This window comes from Oncorhynchus gorbuscha, linkage group LG17 (assembly GCF_021184085.1).
Source record: "Oncorhynchus gorbuscha isolate QuinsamMale2020 ecotype Even-year linkage group LG17, OgorEven_v1.0, whole genome shotgun sequence".
Taxonomy (NCBI): domain Eukaryota; kingdom Metazoa; phylum Chordata; class Actinopteri; order Salmoniformes; family Salmonidae; genus Oncorhynchus; species Oncorhynchus gorbuscha.
This window is the reverse complement of record NC_060189.1, coordinates 2258006-2278070: the sequence shown is the minus strand read 5'-3', so window position 1 is coordinate 2278070 and position 20065 is coordinate 2258006. Positions and strand designations below refer to the sequence as shown.

The following is a 20065-nucleotide window of genomic DNA, read 5'->3' as shown; positions in this document are numbered from 1 at the left end:
GGTCCCAGACCTGTTCCTGCTATCAGGTAACCTGGTCCATGACCTGTTCCTGCTATCAGGTAACCTGGTCCCAGACCTGTTCCTGCTATCAGGTAGCCTGGTCCCAACCATGTTCCTGCTATCAGGTAACCTGGTCCATGACCTGTTCCTGCTATCAGGTAACCTGGTCCATGACCTGTTCCTGCTATCAGGTAGCCTGGTCCATGACCTGTTCCTGCTAACATTCCACTCAACATGTTTGCCATAAGAAGGAGTTGCAAGAAGTGAAATGTTAGCAGGAAAATGTCTGGGACCAGGATAGTAGAGGCACAAGAAGTGAGTACAGTAACTACATGAACTAAGTAAAAACTTTTAGTAGAGACGAGTGAACCCTTGGTTATAGTAGGGACTAGCGAGCCCTTGGCTTTAGTAAAGAATAGCGAGCCCTTGGCTATAGTAAAGAATAGTCAGCCCTTGGCTTTAGTAGAGAATAGTGAGCCCTTGGCTTTAGTAGAGACAAGTGAGCCCTTGGTTTAGTAGAGACTAGTGAGCCCTTGGCTTTAGTAGAGACTAGTGAGCCCTTGGCTTTAGTAGAGACTAGTGAGCCCTTGGTTTTAGTAGAGACAAGTGAGCCCTTGGTTTAGTAGAGACTAGTGAGCCCTTGGCTTTAGTAGAGACTAGTGAGCCCTTGGCTTTAGTGGAGACTAGTGAGCCCTTGGCTTTAGTAGAGACTAGTGAGCCCTTGGTTTTAGTAGAGACTAGTGAGCCCTTGGCTTTAGTAGAGACTAGTGAGCCCTTGGCTTTAGTAGAGACTAGTGAGCCCTTGGCTTTAGTAGAGACTAGTGAGCCCTTGGTTTTAGTAGAGACTAGTGAGCCCTTGGCTTTAGTAGAGACTATTAGCCCTTGGCTTTAGAAGAGACTAATGAGCCCTTGGTTTTAGTAGAGACTAGTGAGCCCTTGGTTTTAGTAGAGACTAGTGAGCCCTTGGTTTTAGTAGAGACTAGTGAGCCCTTGGTTTTAGTAGAGACTAGTGAGCCCTTGGTTTTAGTAGAGACTAGTGAGCCCTTGGTTTTAGTAGAGACTAGTGAGCCCTTGGTTTTAGTAGAGACTAGTGAGCCCTTGGTTTTAGTAGAGACTAGTGAGCCCTTGGTTTTAGTAGAGACTAGTGAGCCCTTGGTTTTAGTAGAGACTAGTGAGCCCTTGGTTTTAGTAGAGACTAGTGAGCCCTTGGCTTTAGTAGAGACTAGTGAGCCCTTGGCTTTAGTAGAGACTAGTGAGCCCTTGGTTTTAGTAGAGACTAGCCCTTGAAACTCAGCAAAAGACCTCAAAAAGGAAACAAAAACAGAAGCAGAGGCACATTGACTAGGAAGAACTGGATGTTCAGTACAATATTTAAGCTCCTATATACACTCTCATCAATACATAGACTCTGATATACAATCTAATCAACATATAAGGTCCTAAAACCACTCTCACCAATATATAAACTCTTATAAATACTCTCATCAATAAATAAGCTCTTTTATACACTCATAAATATATAAACTCTCATCACCACCCCTCTCTCCAATAGGATTCTCTGCCTCTAACCCTAATACAGGGGCTGAGTCACTGGCTTACTGGTGCTCTTCCATGCCGTCCCTGGGAGGTGTGCGTCACTTGAGTGGGTTGAGTCACTGACGTGATCTTCCTGTCCGGGGTGGCGCCCCACCTTGGGTTGTGCCGTGGTGGAGATCTTTGTGGGCTCTACTCCGCCTTGTCTCAGGATGGCAAGTTGGTGGTTGAAGATATCCCTCTGGTAGTGTGGGGGCTGTGCTTGGCAAAGTGGGTGGGGTTATATCCTGCCTGTTTGACCCTGTCCGGGGGTATCGTCGGATGGGGCCACAGTGTCTCCCGACCCCTCCTGTCTCAGCCTCCAGTATTTATGCTGCAGTAGTTTGTGTCGGGGGGCTAGGGTCAGTCTGTTATATCTGGAGTATTTCTCCTGTCTTATCTGGTGTCCTGTGTGAATTTAAGTATACTCTCTCTAATTCTCTTTTTCTCTTTTTTTCATTCTTTCTTTCTTTCTTTCTTTCTTTCTTTCTTTCTTTCTTTCTTTCTTTCTTTCTTTCTTTCTTTCTTTCTTTCTTTCTTTCTTTCTTTCTTTCTTTCTTACTCTCCTCTCGGAGTACCTGAGCCCTAGGACCATGCCTCAGGACTACCTGGCATGATGACTCCTTGCTGTCCCCAGTCCACCTGGCCGTGCTGCTGCTCCAGTTTCAAATGTTCTGCCTGCGGCTATGGAACCCTGACCTGTTCACCGGACGTGCTACCTGTCCCAGACCTGCTGTTTTCAACTCTCTAGAGACAGCAGGAGCGGTAGAGATACTCTGAATGATGGACTATGAAAAGCCAACTGACATTTACTCCTGAGGTGCTGACCGTTGCACCCTCAACAACAACTGTGATTACTATTATTCGACCCTGCTGGTCATCTATGAACATTTGAACATCTTGGCCATGTTCTGTTATAATCTCCACCCGGCACAGCCAGAAGAGGACTGGCCACCCCTCATAACCTGGTTCCTCTCTAGGTTTCTTCCTAGGTTTTGTCCTTTCTAGGGAGTTTTTCCTAGCCACCGTGCTTCTACACCTGCATTGCTTGCTGTTTGGGGTTTAATGCTGGGTTTCTGTACAGCACTTTGAGATATCAGCTGATGTAAGAAGGGCTTTATAAATACATTTGATTGGTTTAAATTTGATGTGAGTTTTTGTATGCACTCTCACCAATATACAGTATATCAGAAATATTATATATATAATATATTTACATTTTTGTAAATATTCGAGTATATCTTTTCATGTGACAACACTGAAGAAATGACACTTTGCTACAATGTAAAGTAGTGAGTGAACAGCTTGTATAACAGTGTAAATTTGCTGTCCCCTCAAAATAACTCCACACACAGCCATTAATGGCTAAACCGCTGGCAACAAAAGTGAGTACACCCCTAAGTGAAAATGTCCAATAAATATATATATATATATATATATATAACAGCATATATAACACGCTGTTATATACAATCTCATCAATATATAAGCTCTTATAAACACTCTCATCAATATATAAGCTCTTATAAACACTCTCATCAATATATAAGCTCCTCAATACACTCTCATCAATATATAAGCTCTTATATACACTCTCATCAATATATAAGCTCCTCAATACACTCTCATCAATATATAAGCTCTTATAAACACTCTCATCAATATATAAGCTCTTATAAACACTCTCATCAATATATAAGCTCCTCAATACACTCTCATCAATATATAAGCTCTTATAAACACTCTCATCAATATATAAGCTCTTATAAACACTCTCATCAATATATAAGCTCCTCAATACACTCTCATCAATATATAAGCTCTTATAAACACTCTCATCAATATATAAGCTCTTATAAACACTCTCATCAATATATAAGCTCTTATAAACACTCTCATCAATATATAAGCTCCTCAATACACTCTCATCAATATATAAGCTCTTATAAACACTCTCATCAATATATAAGCTCTTATATACACTCTCATCAATATATAAGCTCTTATAAACACTCTCATCAATATATAAGCTCTTATAAACACTCTCATCAATATATAAGCTCCTCAATACACTCTCATCAAGATATAAGCTCTTATAAACACTCTCATCAATATATAAGCTCTTATAAACACTCTCATCAATATATAAGCTCCCCAATACACTCTCATCAATATATAAGCTCTTATAAACACTCTCATCAATATATAAGCTATTATATACACTCTCATCAATATATAAGCTCTTATAAACACTCTCATCAATATATAAGCTCTTATAAACACTCTCATCAATATATAAGCTCCTCAATACACTCTCATCAATATATAAGCTCTTATATACACTCTCATCAATATATAAGCTCTTATAAACACTCTCATCACCTGGGGGGCCAGGGTAGCCTAGTGGTTAGAGCGTTGGGCTAGTAACCGGAAGGTTGCAAGTTCAAATCCCTGAGCTGACAAGGTAGAAATCTGCCGTTCTGCCCCTGAACAGTTTAGAACAAATTATTATTTTCAATGATGGCCTAGGAACAGTGGGTTAACTGCCTTGTTCATGAGCAGAACAACATATTTGTACCGTGTCAGCTGGGGATTTGATCTTGCAACCTTTCGGTTACTAGTCCAACGCTCTAACCACGAGGCCTCCTGCCGCCCCTACCTTACACTCTAACCACTAGGCCTCCTGCCTCCTCTACACTCTAACCACTAGGCTACCCTGCCGCCTCTACACTCTAACCACGAGGCCTCCTGCCTCCTCTACACTCTAACCACTAGGCTACCCTGCCGCCTCTACACTCTAACCACTAGGCTACCCTGCCGCCTCTACACTCTAACCACGAGGCCTCCTGCCTCCTCTACACTCTAACCACTAGGCTACCCTGCCGCCTCTACACCCTAACCACTAGGCTACCTTGCCGCTTCTACACTCTAACCACTAGGCTACCCTGCCGCCTCTACACTCTAAATCAAATCAAATCAAATCGAATCAAATTTTATTTGTCACATACACATGGTTAGCAGATGTTAATGCGAGTGTAGCGAAATGCTTGTGCTTCTAGTTCCGACAATGCAGTGATAACCAACAAGTAATCTAACTAACAATTCCAAAACTACTGTAACCACGAGGCCTCCTGCCTCCTCTACACTCTAACCACTAGGCTACCCTGCCGCCTCTACTCTCTAACCACTAGGCTACCCTGCCGCCTCTACACTCTAACCACTAGGCCTCCTGCCTCCTCTACACTCTAACCACTAGGCCACCCTACCTCCTCTACACTCTAACCACTAGGCTACCCTGCCACCTCTACACTCTAACCACTAGGCTACCTGCCTCCTCTACACTCTAACCACTAGGCTACCTGCCTCCTCTACACTCTAACCACTAGGGCACTCTACCTCCTCTACACTCTAACCACTAGGCTACCTGCCTCCTCTACACTCTAACCACTAGGCTACCTGCCTCCTTTACACTCTAACCACTAGGCTACCCTGCCTCCTTTACACTCTAACCACTAGGCTACCCTGCCCCCTCTACACTCTAACCACTAGGCTACCTGCCTCCTCTACACTCTAACCACTAGGCTACCTGCCTCCTCTACACTCTAACCACTAGGCTACCCTGCCCCCTCTACACTCTAACCACTAGGCTACCTGCCTCCTCTAACCACTAGGCTACCTGCCGCCTCTACACTCTAACCAGTAGGCTACCTGCCTCCTCTACACTCTAACCACTAGGCTACCTGCCTCCTCTACACTCTAACCACTAGGCTACCTGCCTCCTCTAACCACTAGGCTACCTGCCTCCTCTAACCACTAGGCTACCTGCCGCCTCTACACTCTAACCACTAGGCTACCTGCCTCCTCTACACTCTAACCACTAGGCTACCTGCCTCCTCTAACCACTAGGCTACCTGCCTCCTCTAACCACTAGGCTACCTGCCTCCTCTAACCACTAGGCTACCTGCCTCCTCTACACTCTAACCACTAGGCTACCTGCCTCCTCTACACTCTAACCACTAGGCTACCTGCCTCCTCTACACTCTAACCACTAGGCTACCTGCCGCCTCTACACTCTAACCACTAGGCTACTTGCCGCCTCTACACTCTAACCACTAGGCTACCTGCCTCCTCTAACCACTAGACTACCTGCCTCCTCTAACCACTAGGCTACCTGCCGCCTCTACACTCTAACCAGTAGGCTACCTGCCTCCTCTACACTAAAACCACTAGGCTACCTGCCTCCTCTACACTCTAACCACTAGGCTACCTGCCTCCTCTAACCACTAGGTTACCTGCCTCCTCTAACGACTAGGCTACCTGCCTCCTCTAACCACTAGGCTACCTGCCTCCTCTACACTCTAACCACTAGGCTACCCTGCTTCCTCTACACTCTAACCACTAGGCTACCTGCCTCCTCTACACTCTAACCACTAGGCTACCTGCCTCCTCTACACTCTAACCACTAGGGCACCCTATCTCCTCTACACTCTAACCACTAGGCTACCTGCCTCCTCTACACTCTAACCACTAGGCTACCTGCCTCCTCTACACTCTAACCACTAGGCTACCTGCCTCCTCTACACTCTAACCACTAGGGCACCCTATCTCCTCTACACTCTAACCACTAGGGCACCCTATCTCCTCTACACTCTAACCACTAGGCTACCTGCCTCCCCATAGAACCTCTTATATACACTCTCATACACTTTCCTCTCACCTGTCAGGTCTCGGCCCTGGAAAGGATCTTCAACGTCGGAGACCATCGAACGAGCCGTGCTGTCACACTCTGGGGTCTGGTACCTGTCACAGAGCGAAAGAAAGGCAGAGAGAGAGAGAGAGAGAGAGAGAGAGAGAGAGAGAGAGAGAGAAAGTCTGTCTCCTACCTTCCTCTTAACTCAGAGTACCTCAGTGATACAACAGTAAGGAGAGACAAGAGAGTAGCTGTTAGATACAACAGTAAGGAGAGACAAGAGAGTACCTCAGAGATACAACAGTAAGGAGAGACAAGAGAGTAGCTGTTAGATACAACAGTAAGGAGAGACAAGAGAGTACCTCAGAGATACAACAGTAAGGAGAGACAAGAGAGTAGCTGTTAGATACAACAGTAAGGAGAGACAAGAGAGTACCTCAGAGATACAACTACATGATTTGAAAAGATGGACATGAGAGAAAGACCACAGAGTGTGTGCGTGTGTTTGTGAGAACACAGGCCTGCAGAAGAACAAAACGACCTCTGTTGTCATACCAAATCTCACAAAACAAGAGGCTCTGCCAACTGCCTCTGAGTCTCTCTCTCTCTCTCACACCAGGAATGTGAATTAAAGGCTACACCGGGAAGGCTACAGGATAAATGGTAATGCTTTCAGGAGGAGAAGAGTAAGACTTAGAAACATGTTGTTAAGCTTCAGTTAATTAAGAATGATCCCAACCATTCAGCAATGTATCAAATCGTTAGTAATGTGTGTGTGTGTGTGTGTGTGTGTGTGTGTGTGTGTGTGTGTGTGTGTGTGTGTGTGTGTGTGTGTGTGTGTGTGTGTGTGTGTGTGTGTGTGTGTGTGTGTGTGTGTGTGTGTGTGTGTGTGTGTGTGTGTGTGTGTGTGTGTGTGTGTGTGTGTGTGTGTGTGTGTGTGTGTGTGTGTGTGTGTGTGTGTGTGTGTGTGTGTGTGTGTGTGTGTGTGTGTGTGTGTGTGTGTGTGTGTGTGTGTGTGTGTGTGTGTGTGTGTGTGTGTGTGTGTGTGTGTGTGTGTGTGTGTGAACGGCATGGATGGATATAATTTGGCCTGGCGTGTGAATTGTATGTTTCTGAGTGTTTCTAAATGGAAATGTTCAGGGAAAGTACATGTGTCTCTCATTTACTTTTTATACAAGAGATGCTCTTTTTTTTTGGTCAAAGTTCCAAGACGGAGTGTTTGGAGCGTGACTGTGTTCTAAAACAGAGTGTTTGGAGCGTGACTGTGTTCTAAAACAGAGTGTTTGGAGCGTGACTGTACTAAAACAGAGTGTTTGGAGCCTGACTGTGTTCTAAAACAGAATGTTTGGAGCGTGACTGTGTTCTAAAACAGAGTTTTTGGAGCGTGACTGTATTCTAAAACAGAGTGTTTGGAGCGTGACTGTCTTCTAAAACAGAGTGTTTGGAGCGTGACTGTGTTCTAAAACAGAATGTTTGGAGCGTGACTGTCTTCTAAAACAGAGTGTTTGGAGCGTGACTGTCTTCTAAAACAGAGTGTTTGGAGCGTGACTGTGTTCTAAAACAGAATGTTTGGAGCGTGACTGTGTTCTAAAACAGAGTGTTTGGAGCGTGACTGTGTTCTAAAACAGAGTGTTTGGAGCGTGACTGTTCTAAAACAGGGTGTTTGGAGCGTGACTGTGTTCTAAAACAGAGTGTTTGGAGCGTGACTGTGTTCTAAAACAGAGTGTTTGGAGCGTGACTGTATTCTAAAACAGAATGTTTGGAGCGTGACTGTGTTCTAAAACAGAGTGTTTGGAGCGTGACTGTGTTCTAAAACAGAATGTTTGGAGCGTGACTGTGTTCTAAAACAGAATGTTTGGAGCGTGACTGTGTTCTAAAACAGAGTGTTTGGAGCGTGACTGTGTTCTAAAACAGAGTGTTTGGAGCATGACTGTGTTCTAAAACAGAGTGTTTGGAGCGTGACTGTGTTCTAAAACAGAGTGTTTGGAGCGTGACTGTGTTCTGGCTGCTGATACATCATAGGTTCTTCTGGCGAGGGAAACTGTAAAGGTTACTACGACGACACACGCAGTGCACTGTAAAGGTTACTACGACGACACACACACAGTGCACTGTAAAGGTTACTACGACGACACACACAGTGCACTGTAAAGGTTACTACGACGACACACACAGTGTACTGTAAAGATTAATACGACAACACACAGTGTACTGTAAAGGTTACTACGACAACACACAGTGCACTGTAAAGGTTAATACGACAACACACAGTGCACTGTAAAGATTAATACGACAACACACAGTGCACTGTAAAGATTAATACGACAACACACAGTGCACTGTAAAGGTTAATACGACAACACACAGTGCACTGTAAAGGTTAATACGACAACACACAGTGCACTGTAAAGATTAATACGACAACACACAGTGTACTGTAAAGGTTAATACGACAACACACAGTGCACTGTAAAGGTTAATACGACAACACACAGTGCACTGTAAAGATTAATACGACAACACACAGTGCACTGTAAAGATTAATACGACAACACACAGTGCACTGTAAAGGTTAATACGACAACACACAGTGCACTGTAAAGGTTAATACGACAACACACAGTGCACTGTAAAGATTAATACGACAACACACAGTGCACTGTAAAGATTAATACGACAACACACAGTGCACTGTAAAGATTAATACGACAACACACAGTGCACTGTAAAGGTTAATACGACAACACACAGTGCACTGTAAAGATTAATACGACAACACACAGTGCACTGTAAAGGTTAATACGACAACACACAGTGCACTGTAAAGATTACTACGACAACAAACACAGTGTACTGTAAAGATTACTACGACAACAAACACAGTGTACTGTAAAGATTACTACGACAACAAACACCGTGTACTGTAAAGATTAATACGACAACACACAGTGCACTGTAAAGGTTACTACGACAACACACAGTGTACTGTAAAGGTTACTACGACATCAAACACAGTGTACTGTAAAGATTAATACGACAACACACAGTGTACTGTACGAACAGCCCTTAGCCGTGGTATATTGGCTATATACCACATCCCCTCCTTATTGCTAGTAAAAATACTGCTATGGCATTCAGCCAATCAGCATTCAGGGCTTGAACCACACAAGTTTCTACATCTATAAAACCTTGCGTTGTGCCATACGAACGGCCCTTAGCCGTGGTATATTGGCTATATACCACATCCCCTCCTTATTGCTAGTAAAAATACTGCTATGGCATATCCTCAGAGAGAGATCTCTCTAATAAACATTATTGCATATTTTTATTTTCATCATATTCAACAGTTTAGTCAAATAAATATATAAATATATATATAAACAAATAAAGCTTGATGAAATGTCAAAGTTGAGATATATTTTTTCCAGCCTGGTCCCAGATCTGCTTGTGCTGTCTTGCCAACTCCCACAGTCATCATAGACAGCACAAATAGAGCTGGAACCAGGCTCCAATCTTCATTCATCAACAACATGGTGTGTGTGTGTGTGTGTGTGTGTGCGTGTGTGTGTGTTTCTGTGTGTACCTGGAAGAGGTGCCTGGTATGGGTTTCCCTGTGTGTGTGTGTGTGTGTGTGTGTGTGTGTGTGTGTGTGTGTGTGTGTGTGTGTGTGTGTGTGTGTGTGTGTGTGTGTGTGTGTGTGTGTGTGTGTGTGTGTGTGTGCGTGCGATCGTGCGTGCCTGTCTACCTGGTAGAGGTGCCTGGTATTGGTCTCCCTGTGTCTACCAGGACACACCAGCAGTACCCAGTGGACTGGTGGCACTGTACAGGCTTGTGGAGGCCCCCTGGTCCACAGTCTGGGATGTAGATGGCCTCACGAGGGTTCTGACGGGCCTCGTCCAGGGCACTCTGCCTCTCCTGGTCACAAGAGGGAACTTTCTCTAAAACCATGAGAAACACACTCAATACACACACAGACAACATGACAAATATACTGACACACACAGACAACATGACAAATAGTCAAATATACTCAGGAGGACAGACAGACAGACAGACAGACAGACAGACAGACAGACAGACAGACAGACAGACAGACAGACAGACAGACAGACAGACAGACAGACAGACAGACAGACAGACAGACAGACAGACAGACAGACAGACAGACAGACAGACAGACAGACAGACAGACAGACAGACAGACAGACAGACAGACAGACAGACAGACAGACAGACAGACAGACAGACAGACAGACAGACAGACAGACAGACAGACAGACAGACAGACAGACAGACAGACAGTAACATTCACATAACACACATACAGTCCAGTCAGCCCTGTATCTTATTAGACAGACTTACTGGAACAAAATGATGAAATACAAAATGTGAGGGAGAAACTCAGTGAAGATCAAACTGCACATTAATAGGGATAGAAGCAGCTGAGAGAGAGAGATAGAGAGAGAGAGAAAAGAGAGAGAGAAAGGGAGAGAGAAAGGGAGAGAGAAAATAGAGAGAGAGAAAATAGAGAGAGAGAGAGAGGCAGAGCCAGAGAGAGAGCCAGAGAGAGAGCCAGAGAGAGAGCCAGAGAGAGAGAGAGAGAGAAAATAGAGAGAGAGAGAGAATAGAGAGAGAGAGAGGCAGAGCCAGAGAGAGAGCCAGAGAGAGAGCCAGAGAGAGAGAGAGAGAGAGAGAGAGAGAGAGAGAGAGAGAGAGAGAGAGAGAGAGAGAGAGAGAGAGAGAGAGAGAGAGAGAGAGAGAGAGAGAGAGAGAGAGAGAGAGAGAGAGAGAGAGAGAGAGAGAGAGAGAGAGAGAGAAAGAGAGAGAGAGAGAGAAAATAGAGAGAGAGAGAGAGAGCAGAGCCAGAGAGAGAGCCAGAGAGAGAGAGAGAGAGAGAGAGAGAGAGAGAGAGAGAAATAGAGAGAGAGAGAGAGAGAGAGAGAGAGAATAGAGAGAGAGAGAGGCAGAGCCAGAGAGAGAGCCAGAGAGAGAGCCAGAGAGAGAGAGAGAGAGAAAATATATATATATATATATATAGAGAGAGAGAGAGAGAGAGAGAGAGAGAGAGAGAGAGAGAGAGAGAGAGAGAAAATAGAGAGAGAGAGAGAAAATAGCAGAGAGAGAGAGAGAGAGAGAGAGAGAGAGAGAGAGAGAGAGAGAGAGAGAGAGAGAGAGAGAGAGAGAGAGAGAGAGAGAGAGAGAAAATAGAGAGAGAGAGGCAGAAGAGCCAGAGAGAGAGAGAGAGAGAGAGAGAGAGAGAGAGAGAGAGAGAGAGAGAGAGAGAGGAGAGAGAGAGAAAATAGAGAGAGAGACAGAGGCAGAGCCAGAGAGAGAGAGAGAGAGAAATTAGAGGGGGAGAGAGAAAATAAAGAGAGAGAGAGGCAGAGCCAGAGAGAGAGAGAGAGAGAGAAAATAGAGAGAGAGAGAGAGAGAGAGAGAGAGAGAGAGAGAGAGAGAGAGAGAGAGGGAGAGAAAATAGAGAGAGAGAGAGAGAGGCAGAGCCAGAGAGAGAGCCAGAGAGAGAGAGAGAGAGAGAGAGAGAGAGAGAGAGAGAGAGAGAGAGAGAGAGAGAGAGAAAGAGAGAGAGAGAGAGAGAGAGAGAGAGAGGCAGGCAGGGTACGGGCCAAGAGCACCAGTGCAACATGTGGAAGCTCCAACAGCACAGCGTTTGCTGGGCGCTGAAGTGCGATTTTGCCACCCTACCACCATCCATCCATTTCTCTTTTTCAATCAAGTGCGTTAATGAAACAGTAAGCTACAACAACAGCTCTAAGGCCACAGGGCTCTCCCTCTTTCTCTCTCCTCTCCTCACAGCCTCTCCCTCTTTCTCTCTCCTCTCTTCTCGCTCTCCTTCCCTATGGCTCCTCACAGCCCCTCATTCCCTATCTCTCCTCTCCTTCCCTATCTCTCCTCTCCTCACAGCCTCTCCTTCCCTATGGCTCCTCACAGCCCCTCATTCCCTATCTCTCCTCTCCTCACAGCGTCTCCTTCCCTATCTCTCCTCTCCTCACAGCCTCTCCTTCCCTATCTCTCCTCTCCTCACAACCTCTCCTTCCCTATCTCTCCTCTCCTCACAGCCTCTCCTTCCCTATCTCTCCTCTCCTCACAGCCTCTCCTTCCCTATCTCTCCTCTCCTCACAGCATCTCCTTCCCTATCTCTCCTCTCCTCACAGCCTCTCCTTCCCTATCTCTCCTCTCCTCACAGCGTCTCCTTCCCCATCTCTCCTCTCCTCACAGCCTCTCCTTACTGGTGTGTCTGGGTTCAGTATAGTACAGTTGGAGAAGGGAGCAGCATGTCCCTATACATTGTCCCAGATGGATCCCTCCTCCTTATCGTGGACTACTGTGGACCAGGGGCCCATAGATGCACTTTAATGCCAATTACAGTGTAATCTACGTTGTTAGTGCCTCGTGTTGCTCATTACTATCATTATGAGATTTCACGTCTAGGAGACAGACAACTGATGAACCTGGGCGGTTTGGGGAGTCTCACTCTAAATGATTTACCTCTGTTTATTATACAGAGAGGGCACCAGGCGGTGCAACGATTCATTTTTTTATACGTAGAAAAGGGCTGCATCTTCGCCCTGGCCTGTCTCGTTGATCCTCTCAGCTCTCTGTGTGTCAGTGAAACGTAGTGTATCCTGTCATCTTCGCCCTGGCCCGTCTCGTTGATCCTCTCAGCTCTCTGTGTGTCGGTGAAACGTAGTGTATCCTGTCATCTTCGCCCTGGCCCGTCTCGTTGATCCTCTCAGCTCTCTGTGTGTCAGTGAAACGTAGTGTATCCTGTCATCTTCGCCCCGGCCCGTCTCGTTGATCCTCTCAGCTCTCTGTGTGTCGGTGAAACGTAGTGTATCCTGTCATCTTCGCCCTGGCCCGTCTCGTTGATCCTCTCAGCTCTCTGTGTGTCAGTGAAACGTAGTGTATCCTGTCATCTTCGCCCGGCCCGTCTCGTTGATCCTCTCAGCTCTCTGTGTGTCAGTGAAACGTAGTGTATCCTGTCATCTTCGCCCTGGCCCGTCTCGTTGATCCTCTCAGCTCTCTGTGTGTCAGTGAAACGTAGTGTATCCTGTCATCTTCACCCTGGCCCATCTCGTTGATCCTCTCAGCTCTCTGTGTGTCGGTGAAACGTAGTGTATCCTGTCATCTTCGCCCTGGCCCGTCTCGTTGATCCTCTCAGCTCTCTGTGTGTCAGTGAAACGTAGTGTATCCTGTCATCTTCGCCCTGGCCCGTCTCGTTGATCCTCTCAGCTCTCTGTGTGTCAGTGAAACGTAGTGTATCCTGTCATCTTCACCCTGGCCCGTCTCGTTGATCCTCTCAGCTCTCTGTGTGTCAGTGAAACGTAGTGTATCCTGTCATCTTCACCCTGGCCCGTCTCGTTGATCCTCTCAGCTCTCTGTGTGTCAGTGAAACGTAGTGTATCCTGTCATCTTCGCCCCGGCCCGTCTCGTTGATCCTCTCAGCTCTCTGTGTGTCAGTGAAACGTAGTGTATCCTGTCATCTTCGCCCCGGCCCGTCTCGTTGATCCTCTCAGCTCTCTGTGTGTCAGTGAAACGTAGTGTATCCTGTCATCTTCGCCCCGGCCCGTCTCGTTGATCCTCTCAGCTCTCTGTGTGTCAGGGAAACGTAGTGTATCCTGTCATCTTCGCCCGGCCCGTCTCGTTGATCCTCTCAGCTCTCTGTGTGTCAGTGAAACGTAGTGTATCCTGTCATCTTCGCCCGGCCCGTCTCGTTGATCCTCTCAGCTCTCTGTGTGTCAGTGAAACGTAGTGTATCCTGTCATCTTCGCCCCGGCCCGTCTCGTTGATCCTCTCAGCTCTCTGTGTGTCAGGGAAACGTAGTGTATCCTGTCATCTTCACCCTGGCCCGTCTCGTTGATCCTCTCAGCTCTCTGTGTGTCAGTGAAACGTAGTGTATCCTGTCATCTTCGCCCCGGCCCGTCTCGTTGATCCTCTCAGCTCTCTGTGTGTCAGTGAAACGTAGTGTATCCTGTCATCTTCGCCCCGGCCCGTCTCCATACATCCTCAATTCTGATCTAGTCATTTGGTTATTTTTATTCACTTGTCCCCATCATCATATCATCAGCCGACGCTGTGAAGGATGACAAACAGCCTAAAGCAAACACATTACCATGGTTTCCTAGAGAGACGCCCAAAGAGGAAGAGAGGCTCAATGATAACTGTATCAATATTTTGCTGAACACATTGATCATCTAGAAAATGTTTGTTCTCCATTGGCTGTCCCCTCTTCTCATGGCTGTCCCCTCTTCTCATGGCTGTCCCCTCCTCTCCTCTCATGGCTGTCACCTCCTCTCATGGCTGTCACCTCCTCTCATGGCTGTCCCCTCTTCTCATGGCTGTCCCCTCTTCTCATGGCTGTCCCCTCCTCTCCTCTCATGGCTGTCACCTCCTCTCATGGCTGTCACCTCCTCTCATGGCTGTCCCCTCTTCTCATGGCTGTCCCCTCCTCTCATGGCTGTCCCCTCTTCTCATGGCTGTCCCCTCTTCTCATGGCTGTCCCCTCCTCTCATGGCTGTCACCTCCTCTCATGGCTGTCACCTCCTCTCATGGCTGTCCCCTCTTCTCATGGCTGTCCCCTCTTCTCATGGCTGTCCCCTCTTCTCATGGCTGTCCCCTCTTCTCATGGCTGTCACCTCCTCTCATGGCTGTCACCTCCTCTCATGGCTGTCACCTCCTCTCATGGCTGTCCCCTCTTCTCATGGCTGTCCCCTCTTCTAATGGCTGTCCCCTCCTCTCCTCTCATGGCTGTCACCTCCTCTCCTCTCATGGCTGTCACCTCCTCTCATGGCTGTCCCCTCTTCTCATGGCTGTCCCCTCTTCTCATGGCTGTCCCCTCCTCTCCTCTCATGGCTGTCACCTCCTCTCATGGCTGTCCCCTCTTCTCATGGCTGTCCCCTCTTCTAATGGCTGTCCCCTCCTCTCCTCTCATGGCTGTCACCTCTTCTCATGGCTGTCCCCTCTTCTCATGGCTGTCCCCTCTTCTAATGGCTGTCCCCTCTTCTAATGGCTGTCCCCTCCTCTCTTCTCATGGCTGTCCCCTCCTCTCCTCTCATGGCTGTCACCTCTTCTCATGGCTGTCTCCTCCTCTCCTCTCATGGCTGTCCTCTCCTCTCCTCTCATGGCTGTCTCCTCCTCTCCTCTCCTGGCTGTCACCTCCTCTCCTCTCCTGGCTGTCCTCTCCTCTCCTCTCATGGCTGTCTCCTCCTCTCCTCTCCTGGCTGTACCCTCCTCTCCTCTCATGGCTGTCTCCTCCTCTCCTCTCATGGCTGTCTCCTCCTCTCCTCTCATGGCTGTCCTCTCCTCTCCTCTCATGGCTGTCTCCTCCTCTCCTCTCCTGGCTGTCACCTCCTCTCCTCTCATGGCTGTCACCTCCTCTCCTCTCATGGCTGTACCCTCCTCTCCTCTCCTGGCTGTCCTCTCCTCTCCTCTCATGGCTGTCTCCTCCTCTCCTCTCCTGGCTGTCCTCTCCTCTCCTCTCATGGCTGTCTCCTCCTCTCCTCTCCTGGCTGTCCTCTCCTCTCCTCTCATGGCTGTCACCTCCTCTCCTCTCATGGCTGTACCCTCCTCTCCTCTCCTGGCTGTCCTCTCCTCTCCTCTCATGGCTGTCTCCTCCTCTCCTCTCCTGGCTGTCCTCTCCTCTCCTCTCATGGCTTTCTCCTCCTCTCCTCTCCTGGCTGTCCTCTCCTCTCCTCTCATGGCTGTCCCCTCCTCTCCTCTCATGGCTGTCTCCTCCTCTCCTCTCATGGCTGTCTCCTCCTCTCCTCTCATGGCTGTCTCCTCCTCTCCTCTCCTGGCTGTCCTCTCCTCTCCTCTCATGGCTGTCTCCTCCTCTCCTCTCATGGCTGTCTCCTCCTCTCCTCTCATGGCTGTCTCCTCCTCTCCTCTCATGGCTGTCTCCTCCTCTCCTCTCATGGCTGCCCCCTTCTCTGCTCTCCTCTCAACCTCCTCTCCTCTCCTCTTCTGTCTGAGCAGCTCTCAACATCTCGAAAACAAAAGGTCGAAGATAACAGTCCAGGACTCTAGAGTGGTCACAGTTAAGAGCCTGCTATAAACACAATATTCTCTTTGACGCTCTCTATCTCTTTCTCTCCCTCTCTGAAAGACACTTAGCCAGCACCCCCCTTCTACTCTCCACGCAATCACTACAAAGGTGTCTTTCAGCTGTGGGGTAATCACCACAATGGTGTACAGCAGCAGTGATCGGTAAGCTGCTCCGACAGCTGACTCTTAAAGTTAATGAGGGAGATATAAGTCTCCAACTTCAGTGATTTTTGCAATTCGTTCCACTCATTGGCAGCAGAGAACTGGAAGGAAAGGCGGCCAAAGGAGGAATTGGCTTTGGGGGTGACCAGTGAGAAATACCTGCTGGAGTGCCTGCTACGGGTGGGTGTTGCTATGGTGACTAGTGAGCTGAGATAAGGCGGAGCTTTACCTAGCAGATACTTATAGATGACATGGAGCCAGTGGTTTTGGCGACGAGTATGAAGCGAGGACCAGCCAACGAAGAGCGTACAGGTCGCAGTGGTGGGTAGTATATGGGGCTTTGGTGACAAAACAGATGGCACTGTGATAGACTGCATCCAATTTGCTGAGTAGAGTGTTGGAGGCTATTTTGTAAATGACATCGCCAAAGTCGAGTATCGGTAGTAGAGTCAGTTTTACGAGGATAAGTTTGGTAGCATGAGTGAAGGAGGCTTTGTTTGCGAAATAGGAAGCCAATTCTAGATTAACTCTCAGATTGTTAAGGAATACTAAAAGCTATCAAGCCCTGGACAAACCTGCTGTTCACTATTTAACAAACACACACACAGTCCCTGTCTGAGGAGTGACAAGATCTGCCTACACACACACACACACACACACACACACACACACACACACACACACACACACACACACACACACACACACACACACACACACACACACACACACACACACACACACACACACACACACACACACACACACACACACACACACACACACACACAAACACTCTCTGTCTGAGGAGTTACGCAACATCGTGTTCCTGTCCTCTCAGGACATGACATGTTAATGAGAAACAGGAAGCCAGTGTTTCCACAGGAGTTCCAAAGAGCTTTCACTCTCAATCTGTTTTTACAAAGAATATAGCCTGGTTATTGTTAAAAGCATATAGCTTGGTTATTGTTAAAAGCATATAGCCTGGTTATTGTTAAAAGCATATAGCCTGGTTATTGTTAATAGCATATAGCCTGGTTATTGTTAAAAGCATATAGCCTGGTTATTGTTAAAAGCATATAGCCTGGTTTTTGTTAAAAGCATATAGCCTGGTTATTGTTAAAAGCATATAGCCTGGTTATTGTTAAAAGCATATAGCCTGGTTATTGTTAAAAGCATATAGCCTGGTTATTGTTAAAAGCATATAGCCTGGTTATTGTTAAAAGCATATAGCCTGGTTATTGTTAAAAGCATATAGCCTGGTTATTGTTAAAAGCATATAGCCTGGTTATTGTTAAAAGCATATAGCCTGGTTATTGTTAAAAGCATATAGCCTGGTTATTGTTAAAAGCATATAGCCTGGTTATTGTTAAAAGCATATAGCCTGGTTATTGTTAAAAGCATATAGCCTGGTTATTGTTAAAAGCATATAGCCTGGTTATTGTTAAAAGCATATAGCCTGGTTATTGTTAAAAGCATATAGCTTGGTTATTGTTAAAAGCATATAGCCTGGTTATTGTTAAAAGCATATAGCCTGGTTATTGTTAAAAGCATATAGCCTGGTTATTGTTAAAAGCATATAGCCTGGTTATTGTTAAAAGCATATAGCCTGGTTATTGTTAAAAGCATATAGCCTGGTTATTGTTAAAAGCATATAGCCTGGTTATTGTTAAAAGCATATAGCCTGGTTATTGTTAAAAGCATATAGCCTGGTTATTGTTAATAGCATATAGCCTGGTTATTGTTAAAAGCATATAGCCTGGTTATTGTTAAAAGCATATAGCCTGGTTTTTGTTAAAAGCATATAGCCTGGTTATTGTTAAAAGCATATAGCCTGGTTATTGTTAAAAGCATATAGCCTGGTTATTGTTAAAAGCATATAGCCTGGTTATTGTTAAAAGCATATAGCCTGGTTTTTGTTAAAAGCATATAGCCTGGTTATTGTTAAAAGCATATAGCCTGGTTATTGTTAAAAGCATATAGCCTGGTTATTGTTAAAAGCATATAGCCTGGTTATTGTTAAAAGCATAGTCCTCCTCTCAGAATACAGTCCTCCTTTCAGAATACAGTCCTCCTCTCAGAATTACAGTCCTCCTCTCAGAAAACAGTCCTCCTCTCAGAAAACAGTCCTCCTCTCAGAATACAGTCCTTTCAGAATACAGTCCTCCTTTCAGAATACAGTCCTCCTCTCAGAATACAGTCCTCCACTCAGAATACAGTCCTCCTCTCAGAATACAGTCCTCCTCTCTGAATACAGTCCTCCTCTCAGAATACAGTCCTCCTCTCAGAAAACAGTCCTCCTCTCAGAATAGTCCTCCTCTCAGAATACAGTCCTCCTCTCAGAATACAGTCCTCCTCTCAGAAAACAGTCCTCCTCTCAGAATATAGTCCTCCTCTCAGAATACAGTCCTCCTTTCAGAATACAGTCCTCCTTTCAGAATACAGTCCTCTCAGAATACAGTCCTCCTTTCAGAATACAGTCCTCTCAGAATACAGTCCTCCTTTCAGAATACAGTCCTCCTTTCAGAATACAGTCCTCTCAGAATACAGTCCTCCATTCAGAATACAGTCCTCCTCTCAGAATACAGTCTTCCTCTCAGAATACAGTCTTCCTCTCAGAATACAGTCCTCCTCTCAGAATACAGTCCTCCTTTCAGAATACAGTCCTCCTTTCAGAAGACAGTCCTCCTCTCAGAATACAGTCCTCCTTTCAGAATACAGTCATCCTTTCAGAATACAGTCCTCCTTTCAGAATACAGTCCTCTCAGAATACAGTCCTCCTTTCAGAATACAGTCCTCTCAGAATACAGTCCTCTCAGAATACAGTCCTCCTTTAAGAATACAGTCCTCTCAGAATACAGTCCTCCTTTCAGAATACAGTCCTCCTCTCAGAATACAGTCTTCCTCTCAGAATACAGTCCTCCTTTCAGAATACAGTCCTCCTCTCAGAATACAGTCCTCCTTTCAGAATACAGTCCTCCTTTCAGAATACAGTCCTCCTTTCAGAATACAGTCCTCCTTTCAGAAGACAGTCCTCCTCTCAGAATACAGTCCTCCTTTCAGAATACAGTCCTCTCAGAATACAGTCCTCCTTTCAGAATTACAGTCCTCCTTTCAGAATATAGTCCTCCTCTCTGAATAGAGTCCTCCTCTCAGAATACAGTCCTCCTTTCAGAATACAGTCCTCCTCTCAGAATGCAGTCCTCCTTTCAGAATACAGTCCTCTCAGAATACAGTCCTCCTTTCAGAATACAGTCCTCTCAGAATACAGTCCTCCTTTCAGAATACAGTCCTCTCAGAATACAGTCCTCCTTTCAGAATACAGTCCTCCTCTCAGAATACAGTCCTCCTTTCAGAATACAGTCCTCCTCTCAGAATACAGTCCTCCTTTCAGAATACAGTCCTCTCAGAATACAGTCCTCCTTTCAGAATACAGTCCTCCTTTCAGAAGACAGTCCTCCTCTCAGAATACAGTCCTCCTTTCAGAATACAGTCCTCTCAGAATACAGTCCTCCTTTCAGAATACAGTCCTCTCAGAATACAGTCCTCCTCTCAGAATACAGTCCTCCTCTCTGAATA

The 20065-nt window shown here is 46.3% G+C and overlaps 1 protein-coding gene across 4 annotated transcripts in view; it reads right to left on the bottom strand.

Annotated features, from left to right (window-relative positions):
* Positions 1 to 20065, bottom strand: part of smoc1 (SPARC related modular calcium binding 1) — a 586617-nt gene that overhangs the window by 66540 nt on the left and 500012 nt on the right. For all 4 annotated transcript variants that reach the window (XM_046307812.1, XM_046307813.1, XM_046307814.1 and 1 more), the window contains exons 10-11: positions 10008 to 10200; positions 6290 to 6372 (exon numbers count right to left, since the gene is read on the bottom strand). In XM_046307812.1, coding sequence (XP_046163768.1) covers positions 6290 to 6372; positions 10008 to 10200 — 276 coding nt within the window. The remainder of the gene's footprint in view (positions 1 to 6289; positions 6373 to 10007; positions 10201 to 20065) is intronic.